We start from the raw sequence: 22,518 nt of genomic DNA on the forward strand, positions 1-22,518 counted from the left end.
ACCTGTAAAAAAAGCTGTAAAACCTGAGAAGCAAACTCGTCAAGGTGCAGGGTGAACACTGGATGCTTCGCTCTCAGCGCTGCCTCTGGCCATTTTTTTTTTTTTGTCTTCCTGAAAATACGATAGCCCCAGATTTTACTTCTAATATAAAACCAGGATTTTACCCCACGCTTGGGGAAAAAAAACATTAAACCCGAAAACGCAAGGTCCGTACATTTATGTTCGATAAGAGGACAAACATTCCTTCTTTCCTAACGATGCCTAGGAAACAAGCGTTCGCTGTCCATTCTGTGCTGCTTTGTGCCCGTGATGTTACAGTGTCATGTTTTGCCATGTGAAATTTTCCTGCATCCAACGTGTGGCAACTTGCCAACTGTAGCTTCTGTTGCTTTGACGCTTATTTTGTGTGGGGACAGACGACGCAGCAAGCTCTCCTTAAAACAGGGTCAAAGGTCGAACGTGTTTTACTCTCTCTGGTTTACACTTTGGCATGTGCTTCTTCTAACGTAGTACTTTCCTAGACAAAAAATTTTAATTTGTAGCTCTCGTATGTCATTTTGTTGATACGCAATGTAGTTTACGAGACCTAAAATTATTCCTGCATTTACGATGACTTGCAGCTCTCCTAACACTCTTCTTCTTTTTTCTTTTCTTTTTTCTCTACTTAACTACCGTGCCTGCTCTTCCTCTCCTTCCCCCCCCCCTTTCTGTCTCTTGCCACTGCGGCTGCTGCTAACGAATGCTAACAATGACCCGGCTTAACTTGGCTTCTGGCTGCGTCTTGGCTTGGCTTAATGGCTCCAGCAACACCTCTCTGCTGTTGGGAGAGGAGAGCGGTGGGGGAAATGGCGGGACGTCGACTGGGCGGCCGCGGGGTCACGCAAAGTCGGCTTCGGTGTCGTGCCCCGCGGGGCACCCTGTGGTCCCGGAGCTGTCCCTGACTCAGACCCTCGGCTCTGGCGGCCCCCTCGAGTCCCTTCGGCCAAGGTACGGCTTGGCTTGGCTTTGAGTGTGGCTGTGGGTGGTGGTGGTGGGGACGTTGTGTGCACGTGAGACTGTGATCGGTGTTACGGTGAATTCTGGCGGTCGTCTCGTGGCAACATGGCATAGGCACGGCATATGATAGGCAACCCTGAGCGATGGGCAGGAGACGTAAACAACACGTATCACGCTTGTATCACGCTGGGGGCATCACGGTCGCGTGTCTGCAGGTTTTGTCGTCTGCTAACGCTTGCGAACTTCGACGTGCGGACCCTCTCCGCCACCGCGGTGCAGACGTGACGACATCAGATATATGTAGTTGGGCAACCTGCTGCACCGTTGCATCGAAGCTGGCGAAAAAAAAGTGCCAGCTGACAAATTCCTGGCACTTCGAAAGCATCACGCGAGCACGACTGTCCGGGTTCTGGCAAGAAAATGTTGCCATGAAATGACCACCGGAATTTGCCATTAGTATTGCTTGGTGTGCTTACTCGGAGCTGTTTTTGCTAGTATAGATAGGTTTTAGGAGACTAGGGAGAGTTTGAGAGGGGCAGTTTGCCTACCGATCCCAGGCGGAGGACGTCAACTATTTGGCGGTTGCGTACTGGTGATGCGAAACTATTGATAGTATACTATCGGGAACACTATCTGGGAGCAGATAAAAATAGAAAAAGTGCCTCACTTCTACTAGTTTTACGATACAACACGGAGCAGCTGTCTCTCTCTCTCCGACGCTGGCCTTACGCTTCTCGTGCTGCTCTAACCAACCGCAAGGTCACGTGATGCTCTCTGCGCTGGATTGACTGGCATCACAGTCTCATGAGTGCTTACAATTTTATGATGAGCATCTTCTTTCGCTGCTTGCTGTGCATCATTCATACATTACACCTAAACGGAAATAACTGGTGTTGCACGTGATTCTGTTTTCATTGTCACTGCGCCAGAGCAGTAAAGAAAAACAAAAGAGCAGTGCTATCAATAGTACTATCGTGGCTGCAATTCATAGCTTTTACACTGTTGATAGTACCATCGATAGTCACACTATAGATCGTGTTTTGACACTATCAATAGTGTTGAGAACTGTTTTTAGTTTTGTTTGTAGTTTTGCATCACTACTGCTGTACAAGTCGCTTAGACGCACTGTCTTCCGCGAAGGAAGTTGCGTACAGTGGGCTGTGTGTTGAGATTCCGGTGCATGTTGAGGAATTAGTCCGCGGAATGACCACCGTGGCATCGCTCACGGTCAGTTGTCACTCGTCATAAAGTAGTGAATTATTATTATTATTATTATTATTATTATTATTATTATTAGCGAATGCTGAACTGGTGTACATGCATTACCTTCATCGTTGAGTGCTCTCACCCCAATGGATCAGCCAGCAAGACATTCGCTTACTGATCCCAAAGGTTACGGGTTTGAAGCCCTCCGGGGACACGATAAACTTGGTGGCAGAGTCCAAGCTGCACGCCATCCATCCTTCATGAATTACGTTGAACACGGAGTGCTGCGATTTCGACACAGTTAAAGTGCCCCAGTTGAGAAAAAGGATTTTAATGAATAACACACCGGAGAAACGAATATTGAGCTTTCCAAACGAGTCTTTTCTTTTTCTTTTTTTAAAGGAATTACGCGCTTCTTGTGTGGATATTTTGACCTCTCGAAACACATTTTGAATTGAAAGACGTTGGCACTATTTTCCCGGACTACATTCACCCCGGACTAAAAAAGCGTCCCGCTTAGGTTATGCCATTGCTTGTCTGTGTGTCTTGCATTGTGTTTTTTTTTTTTTTTTTTTTTACGAAATGTTGTTAGTGTACGTGACCCGGGAGTGGCATAAAATTAAATCTCCAATTTTGAGAAGTGTGACTTAAAAGGTTTGCACAATCTGCCGTCTGGCAACATTGGTCTTCCCGTGCCAGTGTTGCCTTTAAGGGAGCATTGAAGTGACATTTATTGTTGCTTTAAACACATTCATGAAGCAGTCTTGTCTGGGGCAAAATATTTTCTCTCCAAGGGAGAGGGAAAGCATAAATTCTGTCGCTCACAAATCGCGAACGATGTCACGAATCTGTCTCGCGACGTAAACACCCAATTATATGATGTCACGAATCAGTCACTTTGCTTTTGTGTCTATGTCGAGGTATCATCTTTCACTCCGCAAGAAGAAACGTTTGTGCTTTTGTTATTCGCACACGTGCACAAAATAAGGGAGTAACTCATTTCCCAGTGATGGGCAAAGTACCAGGAAAAGTACTTCGGGTAAAGTATTAAGTACTTGCAAAAATATGTACTTTAAATACAGTCCTGCCTGCATAATAAGCAATAATAAGTATAGAGTTGCGAGAAATGTACTTGAAGGTACTTATTAAGTACGCTCAAATACAACAAGCTGTTTTCAGGCCACACCTTTCAGCTCATTGCGGAGACTATTATGCACATACCGTAATTCCACATGCACTAGCCACGGCTTGTGCATGATTTTTCTTCTCGCTGGCACTCTGCGGCTTATCCACCGGTGCGGCTTATCTGATGACCGTTTTTCGACTGATAATTTTCCCCATACGCCAGTTATATCGTCTTTATGGTCAGTTCTCTATGGTCTCCTCTGTCGAACAAATCAGTCGTGGCTTATGTGCGAGTGCAGCTTATCTGCCAGGAAATTTTCAAAATGTTCCTAAAAACTGGTCCTGCGGCTTATCTGCGGTGCGGCTTATACGCGTGAAATTACGGTACATGCATTCCTCTCAGATAAATCATGCACAGACGCTACTATATGCATGACCAAACAATGCGGAAGAGCACGTTGAACCGTGCCAATTTATCGGCTCTGATAGGATTGCGAACTGGCTAGAATAGGTAGAGGCATAGTGCTGTGAACACCACATTGACACTGCGTTGGGGTGGGGACAGGAATAAATGCCGGCGCCAGCAAGGTTAGCAGAAGGTTACTTCAGGTACTTCAACCGAAAGTACAGCGAAATGTGCTTCAAGTAAAGTGAAGGTATTATTCAGCAGAATTACTTGAAGTAAAGTGAGAGTACTTTTAAGTACTGGGTACTTCAAGTACTGCCCATCACTTCTCGTTCCGCCTTTGCTCGGAAGCGAAACCCTGCCAGGTGTTGACCTCCGGAATGCAGAGGCGTGTGGCCTGTGTTTAGCAGATGTTAGCCTTTCGTAAGTCTTTCCTCTCCTGCTGCCTTTTCCTGATTTTGGTTTGTCTTTTAGAGAGACGCAGGAGGGTGGTAAACAAAAAGCGGGAGCCAAGTCTTTCTTGACCCATTGGAAGATTCGATTGCCTCTCAATAAGCCCAGGTAAATGAATTGATGAAGGAAAGGACTGCCCTCCTCCTCTCTCTCTCTCTCTCTGTCTGCCTCCTCCTCTAATCCTTCTCACTCGTGTTAGTTGAACCTCAATAATAGTAATAATAATAATAATTAATAGCGTAACGATAATAGTACTGCTTTTGGCTGCTGCTCACTTGCTTGCGCACTGCACCGGTTCTGTTTGCGAGTGGTTGTCCTGCCGTGTGGCAAAACAAATTTCCGCTGCATGCGCTAACGGGCTTGTAGTCCACGTTTGGGGCGCGACCTACTGGATTATCACGACCGGGTCATAATCGGCCAGCCCCTATGAGGAGCCCGTCCGCACGATCCGCCAGGGGGTGCTACTCACCGGCCCGCGAGATCTGCATCGTGATTGGACAATGCAAATTCAAATAGATGCGGATTAAACAGAAGCGGATGTAGAGTACCGTAGCAGACGACAGCAACAGAACAACAGCAGAACAACAGCAACAGGATGTAGACTACCGTAGCAGACGACGGCAGCAGATCCTATGAGAACGCATAGAATGATGATGATAATCAATTTTAGAAAGAGGCATCTCCCGTGAGACATGCACCGCTTGTGCAAAAATACTGAGGTAAGCTGAAGTACAAAGTAATTGCAAGAATTGAGGAAGCAATAACCGGGCCGATGAGTGGCGCCACTGCTAGCTTCGAAATGCGGCGCTCGGAAGGGGTGCCTATGACATGGTCGTTACAATCCAGTTGGTCGTGGTTTGGGGTGCACGGAGTGTTGCGTGAGGACCGTGTGTTGTAACACGTTACCGTGTGAGATAGCGAGGTGACTTTACATGGCTGGGTGTTTGTTTGTCTGCGTGCGGAGTTGTTGAGAACTTGAAATGTAAGCTTTAGAAAGAGAGGCCTATGTAGAAGAGAGGCCTTAGAAAGACTGGCCTATTTGTGTGGTTGGTTATGTGCTCGTGAATGTGTTCTTCTCGTTCAAGCGGATGAAAATACGGAAAAGTGCTACCGTGTATGTGGTACGAATTAAGGCTTGACTGTTTGTCCAACCATTCTGGCTCTGACTGTTTTGCAATATAAGTGATGATAATTGAGCCTCTACACTTCTTTTTTTTTTTGTGAGAGTGGAGGATTTTTTAAAAGTGTGCGGAAGAGAAGCTTCCTGCATGCGCCGCGGATCACCTGCGCTCTGAGTCCTTCCGCGGGAGCCCATTTATTTGTTGCAGAACGCAGCATAAACAAAAAGTATCATTGGCCACCTCGGTGTTCCCTTAAAATGCCAATGAGGTGACCGCGCATCATTGTTAGAAGTGAGCACAGATATATCTGCGGTCATTGCATTCATGGGAATAAAACCTGCACGGAAAATTTTCACTCGACAAACGCAATTTTTGATTTGCCGAGAACCCTCAGTTGTAATTGTACCCGCAGTGGTGCGTGGTCGTAACGCCATTTCATCCGCAGATTTCAAAACTTCCACTTGCACATCAGGATCTCGAAGGAATGTCTGCGGACATAACTGCGCATGTGCGCACCTCTAATCATTGTGACCATTCTCTTGCTAGGGCATATCCCTTCGAACACGTGTTGTTTCGAACTTGTTCGAACTGTTTTTGTTTGTGAGAATGAGCTCCTTATGTGGTGTGACTAAATGATGGATTGCATTCCTAGCGCACATGCAATGGTTGAGTGGAAGCACAGCGCGACTGCATACTACCGTAGACTCTCGTTAATTCAAACTCCCGGGGACGGCAGAAACGTGTTCGAAGTATCGGACGTGCCTCAGAATATGAGCTACAAATGAAAATTATGTCAAGGGGGGGCATATAAGTCTCATGTGCTGGATGTCGCTGACAATGATCTACAACTGATCGTCATGTCTGCTGTGGCTCACATTGTGCAATTCGGATTGTTTACAGCAAAGTGTGACGCCAGATTCTAGCTTTCCTGGTATGATTCACCCACTAAATAGCAGACCAAGATCTTCTGTAGCCCTTTTTCATATCGAACGGGTGCCCCATCGGCATGCGAACAGCTTGTCAAAGTGTCAGCACATTTTCTTTTTTTGTTGGTAGGGAAATTCTACAGGTGGGTGAAAAGTTTGAATTAAGGGAAGGTGCAGTTTGAATTATCCAGCTTTTCAATATATGGAAAAACACAGCGGGCCGAACAAAAATTCCAGATTTGCTTGAATTAACCGAAAGTTTGAATTAACTAGAGTTTACATAGCTTTTTTTCTGGTGCATGCTGCGTGAGGTACTGACGTTTGCGGTGTTTCGGTACTCTGCTGGGGGTGGGGGGCAGTTCTTCCCGATTGGCTGCGAGAATGTCTCATCAACGAACGGTGGTTGATTGCATCTCTGTCGCCTCTGTGCAGCAGCGCAACGGTAGGCAAGCAGGGCGGTGGCAGCCTGGCGGCGTCCCCGCTGCCGTCGCACACGAACCGGGCCTTCCCTAGGGGCACTGCAAACCGCAGCACCTTCCACTCTGGCCAGACGCGGAGGGCCTACAACAACGGGGGCCCCGGCAGCCTCGGAGGGCCCCCCTCGCAGGCCCAGGACACGTCGTCCGTGTCTGCCCGCCAGTCCTTCTTCTCCAAGATATCCTCCAAGTTCAGCAAAAGGTAAAGCAGGATAACCCTTGTCTCTTTCTCTCTAACCCTCCAGCCTGGTTGGGTTTGGGTCTTTTTCCTTGTCTTGTGTGTTGGCAGATGGTATAACATTTAGGGCCTCCGCACATGTATGACAAAACGTTTGCGTCATAAAAGCTCCGATCACCCTCCTCATCATCCTGATCCTCCTCCTCCTCATCATCATCCTCATCCTCGAAAGAACTGAAGTTCTGAGGCTGGAACAACATAGAGCAACAACATAGAGCCCTGGACCGTCAATCCAGAAGATGTGGGTTCGAGTCCTACAGCTGGCTAACCTTTTCAGTGACTTTCATCTTTCATCCTCATCATCTTTCAACGAGAAAAGTAAACTGGCTGTTGGTCGCATTGTGTTGCCGACAAAAAGAAGACTGCAGTTATTCGGGTCTAAAGTCAACCTGGCTTTAGGCCTGATGAAGTGGAGCCTTCCTGCAAGAAAGTCTCATCTCATCAAAATTTAGATGCTCTCAACCGTCTTCTTTCTCTTGTGAATTTCTGCCGCCGGATACTTGCACGTTGCTCCCTTACGTACTACGATTGCTCGTGGCGCGTGCACGTTTACACTGAGTGTGTAGCGGTTACGTGCACGCTTGTGCAAATGAGAGATTGGCATTGTGTATATCGGCATTAATTTGTGCGAAATCGAAATGCGAGTATCGAAGTTCGTGACAGCGATAGCAAAAAGAGCATTGCGTCGTCCTCCGAAATTGGTTCGGACTTTCCTGAAGTAATCCATCGGAGCAGAGCGCTAGACTCTGGTGTTTGTCATACATGTGTGTGTGTTCTTGGAAGGCTTTTGAAGGGACTCTGCTCTAACTTGTCTGGGAGATGTTTCTTTCCTGCCAAGGCAGCATGGACACTCATACGTACTTACCAGAGAGCACCGCTTGGAAAGGCATGGGATGTGCAAATGCTCACACTCACACCCGTAGAGTTTGAGTTCACAGTAGTGTCTGTCTATGCAAGTGGGTATGCTAAGGGAGGCAAGAAATTTTGCCCACACTGGGTGGAAAAAAGAAAACTCTTAGTCTTAAAACTCTCCCTAGTCTCCCTAGTTAGAAAAGTGTAGCATTTTTAAAAAAAAAACAACTCCTTTCTCGGAGTGTGTTTTACTGCCGCACACGCTTCCTGCCTCTTGGCCTCTCACGTTTTTTCGTTAAAGGGACTATGAAACGATTTTTTTCTTGGTTTCGTTCGAAAGAAGACATTTTTCTGAGTCTAGAACCGAAATTTTACTTTCGTCGAGCGAGCGGATTTCTCGGGAGTGAATTTAAACGGAGCGGCGAAGGGAGGACAGCTGGCGCCGCGCCGTGACGAGCTGCCGAGCGGAGACACAACGGGTAACTTGACGCGACCACGGCCGGCTCAGCAACACGTCATCGTGACGTGTTGCCGAGCCGAGGAATCCCGCCAGGAGCATGCGCCGTAGGATCCCGCGTATGCGTTCATCGGGAGTGGAAATCTCCATGACAGCAGCTTTCGCGCGATCGGCAGATTTCGGCAGTGGCGGCAGCCACAGCGCGAGCTCGCGGCATTACTTGCCATTGTGCAACACCGGTGACGTAACGGGGAACCGAAGAGCGGTCCGTACAGTTACACCATCGGCAGGGAAATATGCGCGGGAGAGGAGGAACGCGGAAGAGACATTTCCAGCGCGCGCTCCTCGCAGAGTGGAGCGATTTCGTCCGGAAAAATTTGTGGCATATTAGTTTCTCTGCGGGAAGAACAGTTTCCATCGAAAAAAAGTATGGGGGTTCGGGAAATTTCATAGTCCCTTTAATGACGCGCTGTTTGCATAACCTTTTGACGGCATTTAACATAAAGGAAAGGTAGTGGTAAGGGATATAGCCGGTGTAGCGAGTCAAGGAGTTAAAAGCGTCTGTCGGGGTGGGGGCTTTATTGCGAATTGTTCTTTGGCTCTCACACGTGGAGGAAGGGACGCCACGGAGGAGGGAACGCTGTGGCTGCTGGGGGGGAGGGGGGGTTAGCCGATAGAGACTGACGGCTGCAGTTTTGGAGGTGATGACACCTGGAGGTAACTCTGCATAAATCCTGCGGGTGGGGAAACTGGAAGCACTTGTCTATTTTGGTGCAAACCTGCAAATGATGAAAAGCTGCATGCAATTAGAATGCGATCACGTTGCAGCGGCACCGAAATTATCTTACTCGTACCATTCGAAATTGCCTCTCACTAGAACACTCGATATCGCTCTCACAATGCGTGGTGTCGGAAGCCTGTGGGTTGTCTTTTGGTAATGCCGCAGACTTGTTGAGATGCGAATGATTCAGTCTCAGTATACTGGGAGCCTCGTCTTTTACCATTAATCTAAGAACCGGAAAAAGACCAGACCAGCTTTTACTGTTGTATGCTTTCTAAAGTAAAGCACATTTTTTTTCCCCTTAACTCGGGGTGGGGGGAAAACAAACTCGAGGGTCGAACGTACTGAGCTTCCGAGGGACGTCCACTGGACGTTGCTCGGATGTTCGTGTGATCTGGGGGGCATCACTTCTACTGAATGGCCACACCTTGTAACTGAACAAATGATTTGTTCAGACAAAGTTTAGCATTTTTAACCAGGCAAAGTTTCACCAGTTAAAGCTTATCCCGGCTCCTATTTAACGTTATCCGCAAAAAAAAAAAAAGCTGCAGCCGGAGGTCTGGGTACGGCGGAGCACCCCCTGCGGGTGTCCGTGGCTTTCCTCCCTCCGATTTGTCACCACATGCTTATGTTGTTCTGTTTCTTTTTATGACCTCAGCGCTACCAGCTACAATGCTACTCAGTCCCCCTTGCCACGAGAGCTTAGAACAAGGTATATTCACTTGCGTTCTCTTTTTGCCTTGAGGCTTTTTTTGTGGGCTTTTTGTGTTTCGAGCAACCTTCCTTTCACAATCGACACCTCCCCCCTGCCCCCCTCACCCCCCACCCCCCCCCTCACACACGTGCACATGCGTTGCCCCCGTCCCTTTCCAAAGGGAGTGGATGCAGTATCAAAGGCACTCCCAAAATTTGCTTGCACGTCGGTTTGGATGCCTGCATGAGGAAGGGTCTTCGGGTTTCTCTGGGAAGTAGTAACAAATTGCATCCGGTGTGATGCAAAGCCGGGCCGAACGTCACTCGAGGCAAGGTCATTTGTGGAGCTTCCGGTCTACAACCTGATCAGTCACTCTTGCAAGCAAAAAAAAAAAGAAAAAGACTCAGCATGCTACTGCATAGCGTACCCCCACTGTGTTCCTTACAGTTGGTTATGTTGCGCCTCTATCCCGCATTATTTTAACCTTCCTTAGGAGAACGGTTACAGCAACATTTTTCAGGAGCCTTAAGCCCAAACGTACTGGCCTTTCATTGTTGCCAGACTTATCAGCTTCTAACGTACTTAGACCTAGCTCTCTCCCTCCTATGCATTAATGTTGCATTAATGCACTATGTTAATTTCCTATGCACCCGTGACACGCCTGTTTACACCTACGCCCTTACCGTTTGTTACCCCCGGTGTGCCTTGCCCCCAATTCTCGTACCTCGTTCTTAGGGCCTGACTTTTTAGGGTTGTACCTGATTATGCCCGATATTTACCTCCCGATTCAAATCTGTAAAAAAAAAAAAAAAAGAGACAGGGTTTAACCCGGTATTTCCCCGGAATCTGCTGGATCAGGGGTATCCAAAGTTACCACGACTAACATATGCTGATACAAACTGTCAACATAGTTACCATGTCACCTCTAAGATGCATGGACTAAATATTCATAGTCTGTCACTGGTGTGTCATGTGTATTATGCTGAGTAAACCAAAGATTTATGCCTGATCCAATCTGATTCAACCAGAATTGGATTTGAATCAGGTTCAGTTCAACCCGATTAAGCCCGAATTCTTTAAAGCAAAATATGACCCGATATTTACCCCCCCCCCCCCCTCCCAGATTTTGTTAAAAAAAAATATAACCCGAAAAAGTCATGCCCTAGAACTCGTACTACTATAAGCTAATGTTGATCTTGAGAATTTTTTTGAGAGAATGCATGTTTTATTAGCCCATCCTTTCATTTAAATACAAAACTGACAGGGCCCATTCGGTCAAGCTTCGTTTTGCTTGTGGTGTACTGGTCTTGGCACAGAGAACTGTGGGAAGCTCCGCAACTGCCCTGTGTGGTCCTGACATTGGTCGCAAAGGTTACTTTTAAGGGCTTTGGGCATTGATATTCACACCGTGTGCACGGAAAATTGCGTGCCATACACCAGTGTCGACACCGTCAGGTGCAGAACTCGCCCATTGCAAAGATGTTCTGAAACTTCAATCATCCTGCCCGCCCTGCATCTTGGCAACTTCTGTACCCTCTGCTTATTCTTGCTAAGTGCTACGAATTTCTGCTGTGCTGCTTTGCTGCATTACGTGACATTGATGACAAGATGACGGTGCACTTTAGAGTGGTAGACTTGTCACAGTGCACTGGTGCTGCGGTTAATTAAGGTTTGTCTGTCGAACTCTTCTGCGACACTATATAGCCTTAAGTATTTGGGTGTGCCCTACGTACAGTATTTGCATGGTTCTAATGCGCACAAATGGACCAAATTTTAAGTTTTCGCGCACAAATCTTTGAGGTAAAATATACTACAATTCCCCCCTCCCCCCCTCGATTGTATATCTTTGCACATTCCATGAAATGTGTTGAATTAGGTACGTGGCATTCAGCTTGTTTCCTTTCCTTTTTTGGTCTGCTTCGTGGAATCTTCAAATAGCTTTGGTTTCATATGTGCGTTAAAATCATGCAAATACAGTAAATGCCACCCGTACTAATGATGGCATGCTTTGTCGTCTGCTTCAGCAAATTGCTGCAGATGCACGCAGCGCTGTGAACTATCGTGCGCTGCCAGGTACAGTTTTGTCTCCAAATATGGAGGCCCTCCTCATAGGTGCTAGTAGCTGCCCATGCTGCTCAGGCTGGCTCGATGCCGGCTTTGGCTCGGCTGACGAAGGCTTAATCATAATTAGAACGTTGGAGTAGTCTACAGGTTTTCCCGGCGATTTTAATCCAAGTGTCAGCTAAATTAATCCGTGCCCCATAAAGTTTGCATGGCACGTGGATTAATTTAGCTGGCACTCGGATTAAAATCGCTGGGAAAACCTGTAGGTGGCGTTGCTGGCTGCCCTGTCTGCATACCCCGCAATTGGCCCTAGAAAAGAAACGTCGTCTGATCCTTTTGTAACAGATTTTTGCGCCCCCCTCCCCTCTTTCTTGTCTCAGGACCCTGAACGAGGAGCAGGTGAAGCCGAGGTCGCTGCGCTTCACGTGGAGCATGAAGACGACGTCCTCGCGCGACCCCAACGAGATAATGCAGGAGATCCGCAAGGTCCTCGACAAGAACAACTGCGACTACGAGCAGCGGGAGAAGTTCCTGCTCCTCTGCGTGCACGGGGACCCCAACACGGACTCCCTCGTCCAGTGGGAGATCGAGGTCTGCAAGCTGCCCCGGCTCTCCCTCAATGGCGTACGCTTCAAGCGCATCTCGGGCACCTCCATTGGCTTCAAGAACATAGCTTCCAAGGTGGCCAACGAACTCAAGCTCTGAACACCGACAGTGGTGGTGGTGCTGGTGTGTCTGAGTCGATTCCTCCCCTCTCCTCGTGGAACGTGCTGCCCCCTCCCTCGTTTCTCCCCCGACGCTTTTTTTTTTGTTCCTTTCTCGAGGTGTGCGCGTATGAGGAGAGCACTTTTATGTGGCAGACGACTGTAGGGGGAGGGAGGGAGGGAGGGGGCGCACGCCTGAAATTTGCGCGCGTCGCGTCGTCTGCTTATGTTTCTGGAGGTTCGTCGTCATAGTGGAGTAAAGGAGCTGGCTTGTTGCGTTTTCCAGCAAGGGGATCTGGGCATTTTGCAAAGTGGCAGTTTGTGGTTGGCAGTTCGTAGGCTTAGCTCAGAGTCTGCTGCTGCCGTGTTTTTTTTTTTTTTTTTTTAAATCCGAATTCAGGCGCGGTATTTTAAAAACAAATTTTTTTGACAAAGCTTAGCTTTTTACGTCTTTGTTAGTAGCCTTCACTCTGTTAATCCTTTGAAATTTAGGCCTGGTGTTAAAAATGAACTGGCATTTTTGTTTCGAGCCCAAATGAAACATTTTGATAGCCTAACTTGGAACAACTTCGTTCGTGTTAGGCCCTTCACATCAAGGAGCAGTTTAGGATTGCCGACCGCTCATTGGTTGACGAGAGACAGGAGAGAGGATTGGGGGGGGTGGGGTGGAGTAGGGATGGGCGACGCGACACTCTGCGCGCCTTGTTGCGCACCACGGGGTAATGACTACAGGGAATGACGATTCCGAGCGTTCTTTTTTTCTCCATTTTATGGCAAAGCTTAAAGGAAACAAGCAAAAAGAAACTGTTTTCGGGGGCAACGACTCGTCGCTTGGTGCATCCAGCGCAAGGTGGGAGGGAAACCCTTGCACGGAGGAATGATGTGCATAGAAAAAAAGTTTCCCACTTCATTTTTTTATATATAGTTTGTTTAGGGTGTTCTTTTTTTTTTTTTCCCCGGCCCTTTGCCTATGGACTGGTGGCCCAGTGTCATGGGGAGCAGTTTTTTTTTCTTTTTTTTTTCTTTCTCTCTCTCTATTAAGTACATTGACAAGTGTTGTGATGTTGACGAAAATGTGACTGACTGACTGCTGACTACGTACGTGTATATACATGTTTTCTTGGATGAAAGTGTACATATAAACGCATCCCCGACTCCTTAGGTTCCGAGCAATGTGTTTTGTATTTCCCAGCTTTCCAACAAAAACGTGGCACGTTTTCTGCTTCCTACGAATGTCTACTTAGAAGCGTGGCTCTTTCGTTGTGACCAGTTTTTTACGGGCATCCTCTCGAGCACTCAAAAAATGTCTGTGCAGGAATACAACAAAACCTGCGTTTGTGATCCGATTCCCATCGGCACACTTCGAAACGAAGGTGGCTACTAAAATTTTGCTCTGCTCTCGATAGTGCAATGTCCTCGGTAAGCCACACGGCTCTCTGCTCCCGCGTTTCAGCGTATGACGTGCTTTGTGTGAGTGGGAAGCTGGGGGAGAGAAAACGCGTGAAGGAAAAATTTTTTCGTTCGTGTGAATGTAAGGTGTTTTCTCCTGTGATTACGTTACTTACGCGTTTAGTGTGGGCGCCAGACGAGACCAGAAGAGTCAAAACCGCATGACGAAGTTACGGATGTTTACTGCTTCCTTTTCTCCCTAAAATTTGTCCGCTCGATCTTCAGATGCTTATGTGCTCGAACCGAGCGTTCGTAGGTCTAGAATGAGTTGCACCCGCTAGCATTGAATGTCGTCTCAGTTTGTTGCGAATCCAATCTTGGCACGGGTCTTCACTGTTCCCCCATTTGCTTTTGTCCCAGATTCCCCACTTTCCCTATTCTGCCCTGCTCTTCCCCATTTTCCAGTTTTATACTGTTCGCCCTGACTTTATTGGAGACGTTCACACCCTGCATTTCTTCTTGGTTCTTTTTCAAAGCTACCTGCAAAGTTTCCACACGCAGACACACAATATTAGACACTGTTACACAACACACACACACAATCACTCACTCGGGAACTTAAACATCACCAAGGGAGTGAAACTTGGAAGGCGACGAAGATGGACGTGTACATACTGCAGAAAGAAAAAAACTTTTTCGTCCTGCTGGCATTTTGTGTAAATATGGAGGTATAAAAAAATGGGACAAAGGTACTTTAGCTAACAAAGTTGAGAAGAAGAAAGGGTACTTTGGAAACTGCAGGTCGTGATGGTACCAAGGAAGGGTACCATTGCGGTACCTGCCTGTGCGGCGGGGAGGGGACTGCAGTGAAGCCCTCTTGTAAATAGTCGCTGTAAACGCTTTGTCTCTGGTGTGCGGGCCATCCCGATTCTGGTGTCTCGACCTTGTTATCGAGGTTGACCCTTACAACTTTTTTTTTTTTTCGTTTTCCTTTGCAGTCTGCTGCTGGTGTGTGCTAGCTCACTGTTGTAAACCAATTTCATACCGAGAGGTATTTTAAGACATGGAGTTTGAAAAGAAAAAAGCTTTACCCATGTGTGCACCACTTTGCAGTATTTTTCTTTCTCTTCAATGAAATTTGGTATGAAGTAGCTGTTCAGTGTAAATACCTGGAAAATAACTTTCAGTAAGTGCTAGGGAAGTTTTTAGTGTATAATTTATCTATATAAAAAAAATAAAGGGTCCTTCCTGTATGCCTGTGTGTCAATCGCCAGAAAAAGTTTTGGGGAATTGTGGGATTATAATTTCCATGCTCTTTCCTGCATGCCCTGGAACCAAAATTGGAAAGTAGAAAATAAGGCAGAAGTTCCAGTGCGTAACTATCATGTGATGAAGCTAAGTTCTTTGACGAATCCGCACAATGTAAGAACTGATGTTCTGAGGCTGGAACAACATAGAAGGAACAAATACATACAAAGCCTCAATTTGCCTAAGAAATTAATGATGCAGAATGAAAGTCACTGAAAAGGTTTGCCAGCCACAGGGCCCTAACCCACATCTTCTGGACAGAGCTCAGAAGATGTGGGTTCGAGTCCTACAGCTGGCAAACCTTTTCAGTGACTCTCGGCATTCAAAAGTTTGTTTGCATTCAGTGTGCATGGCGGACCAGAAGTTTACCATACAGGGTGTAATAGAGGCTCGACATTGCAAATACCGAAGCTCATATTTGGGATCTCTCGGCCGCCATCTCCACGTGCTATCACGTGCGAACGGGATCCAATAGGAATGGCAAATGCTTTCGCTGCAAAAAAAAGCGAAGTTAAACTTCTTGTTTATAAATTGCCTCATTGCATAGTTTGTCCATCAGTTCATAACACAAAAACGGAAGTGTTATCCGTACGAAGTTGGAACCAACCGGAGTGTCATCGCCATCAATCGAGTTTTGTTTGTTCGTCTGCTTATGCTTGTTTTTTTCGGTTTCTGCAACTCTGATTTTCCATCGTCAAACTGCAAAACATGCCGTGTCCTGAAAGCGAAAAGCAAGATGACGAAATCCACAACGTTTTCAAAAACGATCCCGTTTTGTTCCTCTCGTACGTACACAAACTGGTACGAGTGGAGACGACAGACAAAAACGTGTACGCGGGATACGTGAAAACCATCGATCCAGTTTCTGAAAGGCAAGTCCCTTCAGCCCCAGTTTCCGAATACGATATTTACCACCACGTATCCGTGGCATCGCTAAACCCAAAATCTTTCCACTGCGCAGCGTTATCCTGGTGCTGTTCGAAAACGATAAGCCGAAGACTCTCCGAGTCATCATGGGACACTGCGTGAAGTCGATAACGGTTGTGGAAGAGGCAACTTCAGAACAACGTCAGCAACTGGAGAACTTGTTCGTGCCGCACTGTGAACAGCTCAGCACCGAACAGATAAAAGAGCGGCGCGATAAGCTGTTATCGTGGCTCAGAATCAACCGGCTGCCGGTGAAGCAGGACCCGGAAAACACGAATCAACTGGTGATTGCCGATTCCGTGATCATCTCACCGCCCTACACCGCTGTAGACTGTCAGTGCACAAACGAGATAGTCCTGGGCAAAGTCTGCGGTTTGATATCTTCCATGCCAGCAGATATCGAAACCTGGAATGATTTGTACCAGTAAGAGGTGATCCTCGATAAGATTGTACAGTCTTGCTTCATGTTCATATCACGTTTTATATTATAAAATGCAATGTTTTGCCAAGCGGACGGTTTATTTGTATCAATCTGAAGCAGAAGACCAGGCAATATTATCAGTTCCATGTTTCCTTGTAGACGCATATAGCTTGATGGCAGGGGTGACACATACTCACTCAGGGGTGAGGTCACAGCGTGAGGCATCTGGTCAACTAACGCAATATCTAGAGCCAGGGGTGCACCCCTCATACTTAATCAATGTAACATACCATGACATAGTGCAGCATATATTATATCATTTTTACAATCTCTATACATATCACGATAGATACTCAATATCTTGTTTTCTCACAATATCAAAGTCTCTCTCAATGTCAACATTTTCTCTGCACGAACAGCGCGGAAAGTTGCAGCACGGCTGTAACCACGGCAACCAGAAGGAGTTCTGGAAGCTGAACTGCTGCGGGACGCGTTCGACCGTGCCGCGATGCATTCGGACGGCAGCGTCCGCTGCGGCAAGGACCTCGCCGACCCTGGGGTCGGAGTTTGCGGACAGGGGGCGTTGCTCCGACGGGTCCGTGTCGAGGTGATAGACTAGTGGTGGATTGTGGTCTTGAATGTGGCTCCCCTGGCAGTGGCAGACGTAGGGGCACTTGCTAGTGTCAGGGGTGTGGTAGTGTACCTTCCACACGCCAGAGTCTGCAAAGGACGCGGAGAAAAGTTGAGTTTGTCACACTGTTTAGTTACGTACATGTTGCCGTCATGCTCTTGGAGATGACGCTTTGCAGGCTTTTAGGTATTTACATATAACTGTATTTATTACAGTGGCTTCAGATTATTATTTCTATCAGTGCAGTATGCCACTGGTAACGATGTGAGGCACATTCTTCTGTGGTACAATGATAATGACATTTATTTTTTCGGTGCTCACACTGAGCATAAACCTGGGCGTCCTGGGTTGATGGAACTTGTCATAAAATGCAGTACATAAATGTGTCACAAATACTCTGCAAACTTTTTGTTTATTACTTTAAATAATGTGTCGGTATTCTAGGTAATGTAGCTTACTGACTACTAAATATTGCAAGTCTGTCATTGCAAAGCCCATTCTGCATGCATGTACTACTGGCCACTATCTGCAGTACAAAGTTGCATTGAACTTCCTACTGGTTTCCTTGGAAAACATTCGCTGTATCCAGTATTGCTATATAAGGGATCACTGTAACTGGTCTCCGTTTTACTTGTATTCCGGTTCATATGGTACAAGAAAAAAATTTTTTTTCCTTCGTTCAAAAATCACTGCTAATCAAGGATCAATTACCTATATAGCTGCTCCTCTCTATGCTTTCATTCCTTGTGTAATAGATTGTAAACACATTTTTTTACTTTTTTATTTTTTATTTTGTGGTACAATACTTTGTACTTCAGCTTACCTTAGTATTTTGGTGCAAGTGTTGAATATAGCACGGGAGATGCTTCTTTCTAAAGTTAATTAATCATCATTCTACGAGTTTACATTGGAGCTGTTGCTGTCATCTGCTACGGTAGTCGTAACTCCGCGTTCAAAATTCAAATTTCCATTGTCCAATCATTATGTAGATCTCGAGGGCCGATGAGTAGCGCCCCTGGCGGATGGGCTCCTCACGGGGGTTGCAGATTATGACATGGTCGTTATAATTAGGGCCTGACTTTTTCAGGTTTTATTTTTGGCCAAATTCGGGGGGTAAATATCGGGTGATATTTTTCATTCGAAAATTTGGGTTAAATCCCGTTACAGCATATTCTGTCGTCAGGAATTCGGGTGATTTTTTTTTTTTGTTTAATAAAAATTTGTCTTAACATGGAACTAATGTTTAGCAATGTTATCAAACTTTATTTTAATGCACGCTTACGAGTGTGCCACGCGACCCGGATGTTTTCGGGTTAAACCCGAATTTTACGGATTTCGTTCGGGGGGTAAATATCGGGCGGATACGGGTTTAACCCTAAAAAGTCAGGCCCTAGTTATAATCTACTAGGTCATGGTCTGCAAGCATGACAGCAATGCACAGTCGAAGCGATTAAACTTACTGTCTTCGGGAATGTAGCGTACGGCGTGGATGTTCACTCCGCAGTAGTGAAACAGGAAACGGTGGCTGCTGAACTGAGTTTCGTTGCGCAAGAGAGGCATGAGCGAGGCGCCGTCCAGGACCCTGTCCGCATCTGGATGCTGCGCTCCGGCTGCTTCCAGGACGGTGGGCAGCAAGTCCATCTGGCTGGTCGCTGCTGCGACCCGGTGGCCGGGTCGGATCTTTCCGGGCCACGCCATCACGGTGGGGATTCTGATGCCGCCTTCCCAGCCTCCCATCATTTTACCACCTGCGACACGAATCGTCTTTGTGATACCGTCAGTCATTTGTTATCCGTCAGTCCATCTACGTAGGTGATAGTAGACAAAAAGGTGTCTGTAGGGACAGAAAACATAGGAGGAAAAAAAGATTTTGGGATATTTTTTGTTATACGTATACAGTGAACCCTCGTTAATATGACCCTCGATAATATGACATACTCGCTTGTTCGTCTTGTTAGTACGACAGTCCGCTTATCGGACTACGACCGAGATTTTTTTGTCACAAGTAGGGTCAGACACGGGTATTATCTTCTCGTTATTATGACCACGTCACATGACCCGCAGAGTAGTCCCAGGGAGAGGCTACGCACATACCTCAGGCAGAGGGTGACACGTGTTGAGGTAGGGTGCCAAGGTTTGGGATGACTCCCGATGTTGATGACTGCGGAATTAGTCATAGCGTGTTTCGGACTGCCAAAGCACTCTAGTGGTTAAAGCAGCAGTGACCATGAGACCTGGTCACACTTGTCAAGGACCCTCACTGATTTTTTCAAGCCTCCATTGATTTGAGCAGCATCCGAGTCAATGGTAATTTGAAATGGCCGTGAATCAGCAGCCAATGACCGTTTAGGTCAATCATAATTGATTTCAATGACCATTCAAATGTGTTTGTGACCGCTGTATTACATACTGAACAGAAGAAGAGAGAAACACTGTCTCGAACCTCTGTATATCCCATTATATCCGCCTTCGCGCTGGCCATCCAGTCCAACCTCTTGAATGTGTCCCCCGTTGTCTGACGAGAAATACACCAGCGTGTTACTCTCCTGCCCGGTCTCCCTCAGCAGCTGCAGAATCTGTCCGACTCCCCAGTCCAGTTCCTCAACGTTGTCTCCGTACCTACCGTGCGCACTCCTCCCCGCAAACAACGGATGCGTGAACAACGCCGTGTGAACGTGCACGAACGACAGAAAGAGGAGGAATGGCTTCCGTAGTTCGACCGCGGAGTGCACGAATTTCTCCGCCTCCGCGACCAGCCTCTGCGTCATTCCGGGCAGCCTTACGGGTTGCTCGACGACTTCGTAGTCTCTCATGAGGACACCGTTGATGACGGCGATATTCTTCACGAAGAAAATCACGACGAGAGGGTTGACTACGAAGACGGTGACTACGAGGGATGCTGTGAAAATCCATCCGCGGCGGAGCAAGAGGTACGCGGACGTCAGGGCGACGAGGAGGACCGCGTAGGTGACGGAGGCAGCACGCGGATAGTAGGTGGTGACGACGCTGTCTCCGTCGTCGCCGAAGTCTTTGAGGTTGGTGAGCGGAAGTCCGTAGAAGGTGTCAAATCCGTGGTTCATGGGATGATGGCACGGATCGCTGATGGAGGAGCAGTAGAGCCCTAAGTGCCATTTTCCTGCGGAGTTGTGACAAAGTCTCTCCTGTCATATTTGGTCAACACTGAAAAACTAGTACCAGCGTGTTTCGTGCGTACCGAAATATCCTGTCGCATATCCACTTTGTTGCAAGACTTTTGCAAAAGTCGTTTCATTGGTAGGAAGACCACCTCTCGATGCCAAGACGATTATTACTTTGTTCCTCGAATGAGATTCCATGCCTGAAAGGAAAACGTGCATAGAAACAAACGAAGCAATTCCCTATAGAGTCAATGAACATATATGTTCAAGTGGTGAACCAGAACTTACCAGATCGAACCGGATATCTCCCGGTAAGCAGCGCTGCTCTGCTCGGGGTGCATACAGCTGCTGCAGAAATATGATGGGTAAGGACCGCTCCGTCCTTACCTATACTGTCGATGTTAGGCGTTGAAATAGTGGTATTGCCGAAGCAGCCCACGTCACCGATACCCAAGTCGTCTGCTAGCAGGATCACTATGTTGGGACGGGCTGCTCGGACATATCGACCCCCCAGAGCCAAGAAGAAACTGTAGTAAAACACTGTATACATCTGAAAATGTAACAGTAAACGTTGACTACTCGGTACTGTCAAAGCTGATCTTGGGATACGTACAGAATAGTCTTTCTCTTACGAACTACGAGCAAGAGCATAGATTGCGGTAAGCAGACGCAGCGACGCGACGCCACAAGTACTACACAGTATTGTCCACCACAAATAACATTCATGCAATATTCCCGGAAGTATCAGCTATATAATGATGGGTTTGTTCGATCGAAAGACAAAAACGCGCGCGTCAGAAGCATGCCGCACATGACCCACGATCAAATCTCGACTGAGTTGAAGCAGACGTCTTTTGGAAGCTTCGACATTTGGAAACAGTTTCGTACTCTTGGTTAGGATTTGGAATAAATGTAATACTTACGTACATCTGCGCTGGTTCTTAGCCACACGGTTCCGCGTGAAATTTTGTTTTTGAATGGGAAGCAATTTTTTATTGCTGCTCCTACGCTGCGCTATATCACCGTGGGCGACGGAAGCATTGTCATGAGCGATTATGAGGCACATCAGAGCTTGCTCTTACGATGGCTTGCTTATCGATCACTAATCGCTGAGTACATGCTACGTGTGTGGTGATACGACACCGTTTGTTTACATACTGTCACACCACCCTTGTGATGTCGGAAGCTGCCGGTAGGTCGGAAGCTTTAAATTGTGGTTTCGGTAAGCCTGGATAGGTGGCGTCGTGGCTACAGAAGTTGGTTTATGTATTGCGGGAAATTTGAACAGACTTCTTACACTAAACCTTCACAATATTTTGCACGAACTTTGATATCAATACATAAAAAAAAAAATATATCAATTTTCAGAGCTAGGGTTCCGCGTTTTTCGTTTTAACCGAAAAACTTCGAAAAACATACGCCGGTAAATTTTTTTTCATCATTCGGTTTTAACAGTAAAACAACGAATACTAATGAATGTCCGAGGAAAGATTAGGGGGATCAATCGGTGTATTAAGCTTAAATCGGCTCTGCTTTCACGATTTAGGTACCGCCCCTTCGCTGTGGAGCAATGAAGTGCTCCTATTTTGTGATGTTTCACAGGGGCTAATTTTGTATTGGTTTTGCGTTGCGATTTATATTCGCCGTTAACTGCAGGGTAAACAAGCACACGCAGAAAAACCACCGAAAAACGCCGATTTCATGAAAATAAAGAAACACCGAAAGACGTACGCTGAATCCGCCCTACAATAAAAACCGAGAGTGCGGAACTCTAGCTATGGGTTCAACGTTAGGTTTCTTCCACTCCTCTCCCCCGCTACGCCCTTCGACAAAGAATCGCCCCCCCTCCCCCCCCCCCCCAAAAAAAAAAGTGAGGGTCTGGATTCGACCCTGCCTGTATGACTGGTATACATCTGGTATAAATCTGCAAGAACGCAAAGAAAAAAGCCTACGTAATGAATCTACTATATACATATGGTAACCCATTGCAACCCATTTGATCATTGATGGGCGATGTTCTACACGTTTTCCTGCTCATTTTAATCCATTGGTCGCTCAAGTTAATCCAAGCGCTACCCAATTTAATCAAGCTATTATAATGCACTGTATCGAACTGAAATTTGCATTCAATATTTCTGACATTCTTATCATGACTACAAATTCGATTACTATTGCTATCGGCAATGTTCTACACAAGCATTCATGA

At 46.8% G+C, this 22,518-nt stretch overlaps 3 protein-coding genes across 20 annotated transcripts in view; 2 read left to right on the forward strand and 1 right to left on the reverse strand.

Moving 5' to 3' along the window:
- Positions 1–15,141, forward strand: part of LOC135397214 (MAP/microtubule affinity-regulating kinase 3-like) — a 59,173-nt gene extending 44,032 nt beyond the window's left edge. For 7 of the 15 annotated variants that reach the window (XM_064628632.1, XM_064628633.1, XM_064628629.1 and 4 more), the window contains 5 exons: positions 805–987; positions 4,208–4,294; positions 6,666–6,911; positions 9,696–9,749; positions 12,176–15,141. In XM_064628632.1, the coding sequence (XP_064484702.1) occupies positions 805–987; positions 4,208–4,294; positions 6,666–6,911; positions 9,696–9,749; positions 12,176–12,500 (895 nt within the window). In that variant the 3' untranslated portion in view covers positions 12,501–15,141. The remainder of the gene's footprint in view (positions 1–804; positions 988–4,207; positions 4,295–6,665; positions 6,912–9,695; positions 9,750–12,175) is intronic. The other 8 variants (XM_064628643.1, XM_064628634.1, XM_064628630.1 and 5 more) reach the window with 7 other exon arrangements.
- A 646-nt stretch (positions 15,142–15,787) lies between these two features.
- Positions 15,788–16,632, forward strand: LOC135397223 (gem-associated protein 6-like). The gene is made up of 2 exons (XM_064628655.1): positions 15,788–16,068; positions 16,158–16,632. The coding sequence occupies exons 1-2, from the start codon at positions 15,905–15,907 to the stop codon at positions 16,549–16,551; spliced, it is 558 nt and encodes a 185-aa protein (XP_064484725.1). The 5' UTR covers positions 15,788–15,904; the 3' UTR covers positions 16,552–16,632.
- A 204-nt stretch (positions 16,633–16,836) lies between these two features.
- Positions 16,837–21,492, reverse strand: LOC135397218 (steryl-sulfatase-like). 4 transcript variants are annotated; one of them, XM_064628648.1, is made up of 6 exons: positions 21,236–21,492; positions 20,601–20,839; positions 20,390–20,512; positions 19,619–20,311; positions 18,636–18,923; positions 16,837–17,264 (listed from the first exon to the last, which is right to left on the reverse strand). In XM_064628648.1, the coding sequence occupies exons 1-6, from the start codon at positions 21,376–21,378 to the stop codon at positions 16,885–16,887; spliced, it is 1,866 nt and encodes a 621-aa protein (XP_064484718.1). In that variant the 5' UTR covers positions 21,379–21,492; the 3' UTR covers positions 16,837–16,884. The 4 variants fall into 4 exon arrangements, with proteins under 4 accessions (XP_064484718.1, XP_064484719.1, XP_064484720.1 ...); XM_064628649.1 differs by having other exon boundaries at positions 20,601–20,862; positions 21,236–21,340; XM_064628650.1 differs by having other exon boundaries at positions 20,601–20,862; positions 21,240–21,321.
- Between the last annotated feature and the right edge of the window lie 1,026 nt (positions 21,493–22,518).

The sequence above is a fragment of the Ornithodoros turicata genome, chromosome 6, assembly GCF_037126465.1.
Source record: "Ornithodoros turicata isolate Travis chromosome 6, ASM3712646v1, whole genome shotgun sequence".
Taxonomy (NCBI): Eukaryota; Metazoa; Arthropoda; class Arachnida; order Ixodida; family Argasidae; genus Ornithodoros; species Ornithodoros turicata.

Bases quoted from the DNA above. Each gene is read 5' to 3' on its own strand.
- LOC135397223 (XM_064628655.1), top strand. From the start codon at position 15,905: ATGCCGTGTCCTGAAAGCGAAAAGCAAGATGACGAAATCCACAACGTT. The intron at 16,069-16,157 runs GCAAGTCCCTTC...TCCACTGCGCAG, and splicing joins ATCGATCCAGTTTCTGAAAG to CGTTATCCTGGTGCTGTTCG.
- LOC135397218 (XM_064628648.1), bottom strand. From the start codon at position 21,378: ATGTGCCTCATAATCGCTCATGACAATGCTTCCGTCGCCCACGGTGAT. The intron at 20,513-20,600 runs GTAAGTTCTGGT...TTTTCCTTTCAG, and splicing joins GAGATATCCGGTTCGATCTG to GCATGGAATCTCATTCGAGG. The intron at 18,924-19,618 runs GTTCGAGACAGT...TTCGTGTCGCAG, and splicing joins ATATAATGGGATATACAGAG to GTGGTAAAATGATGGGAGGC.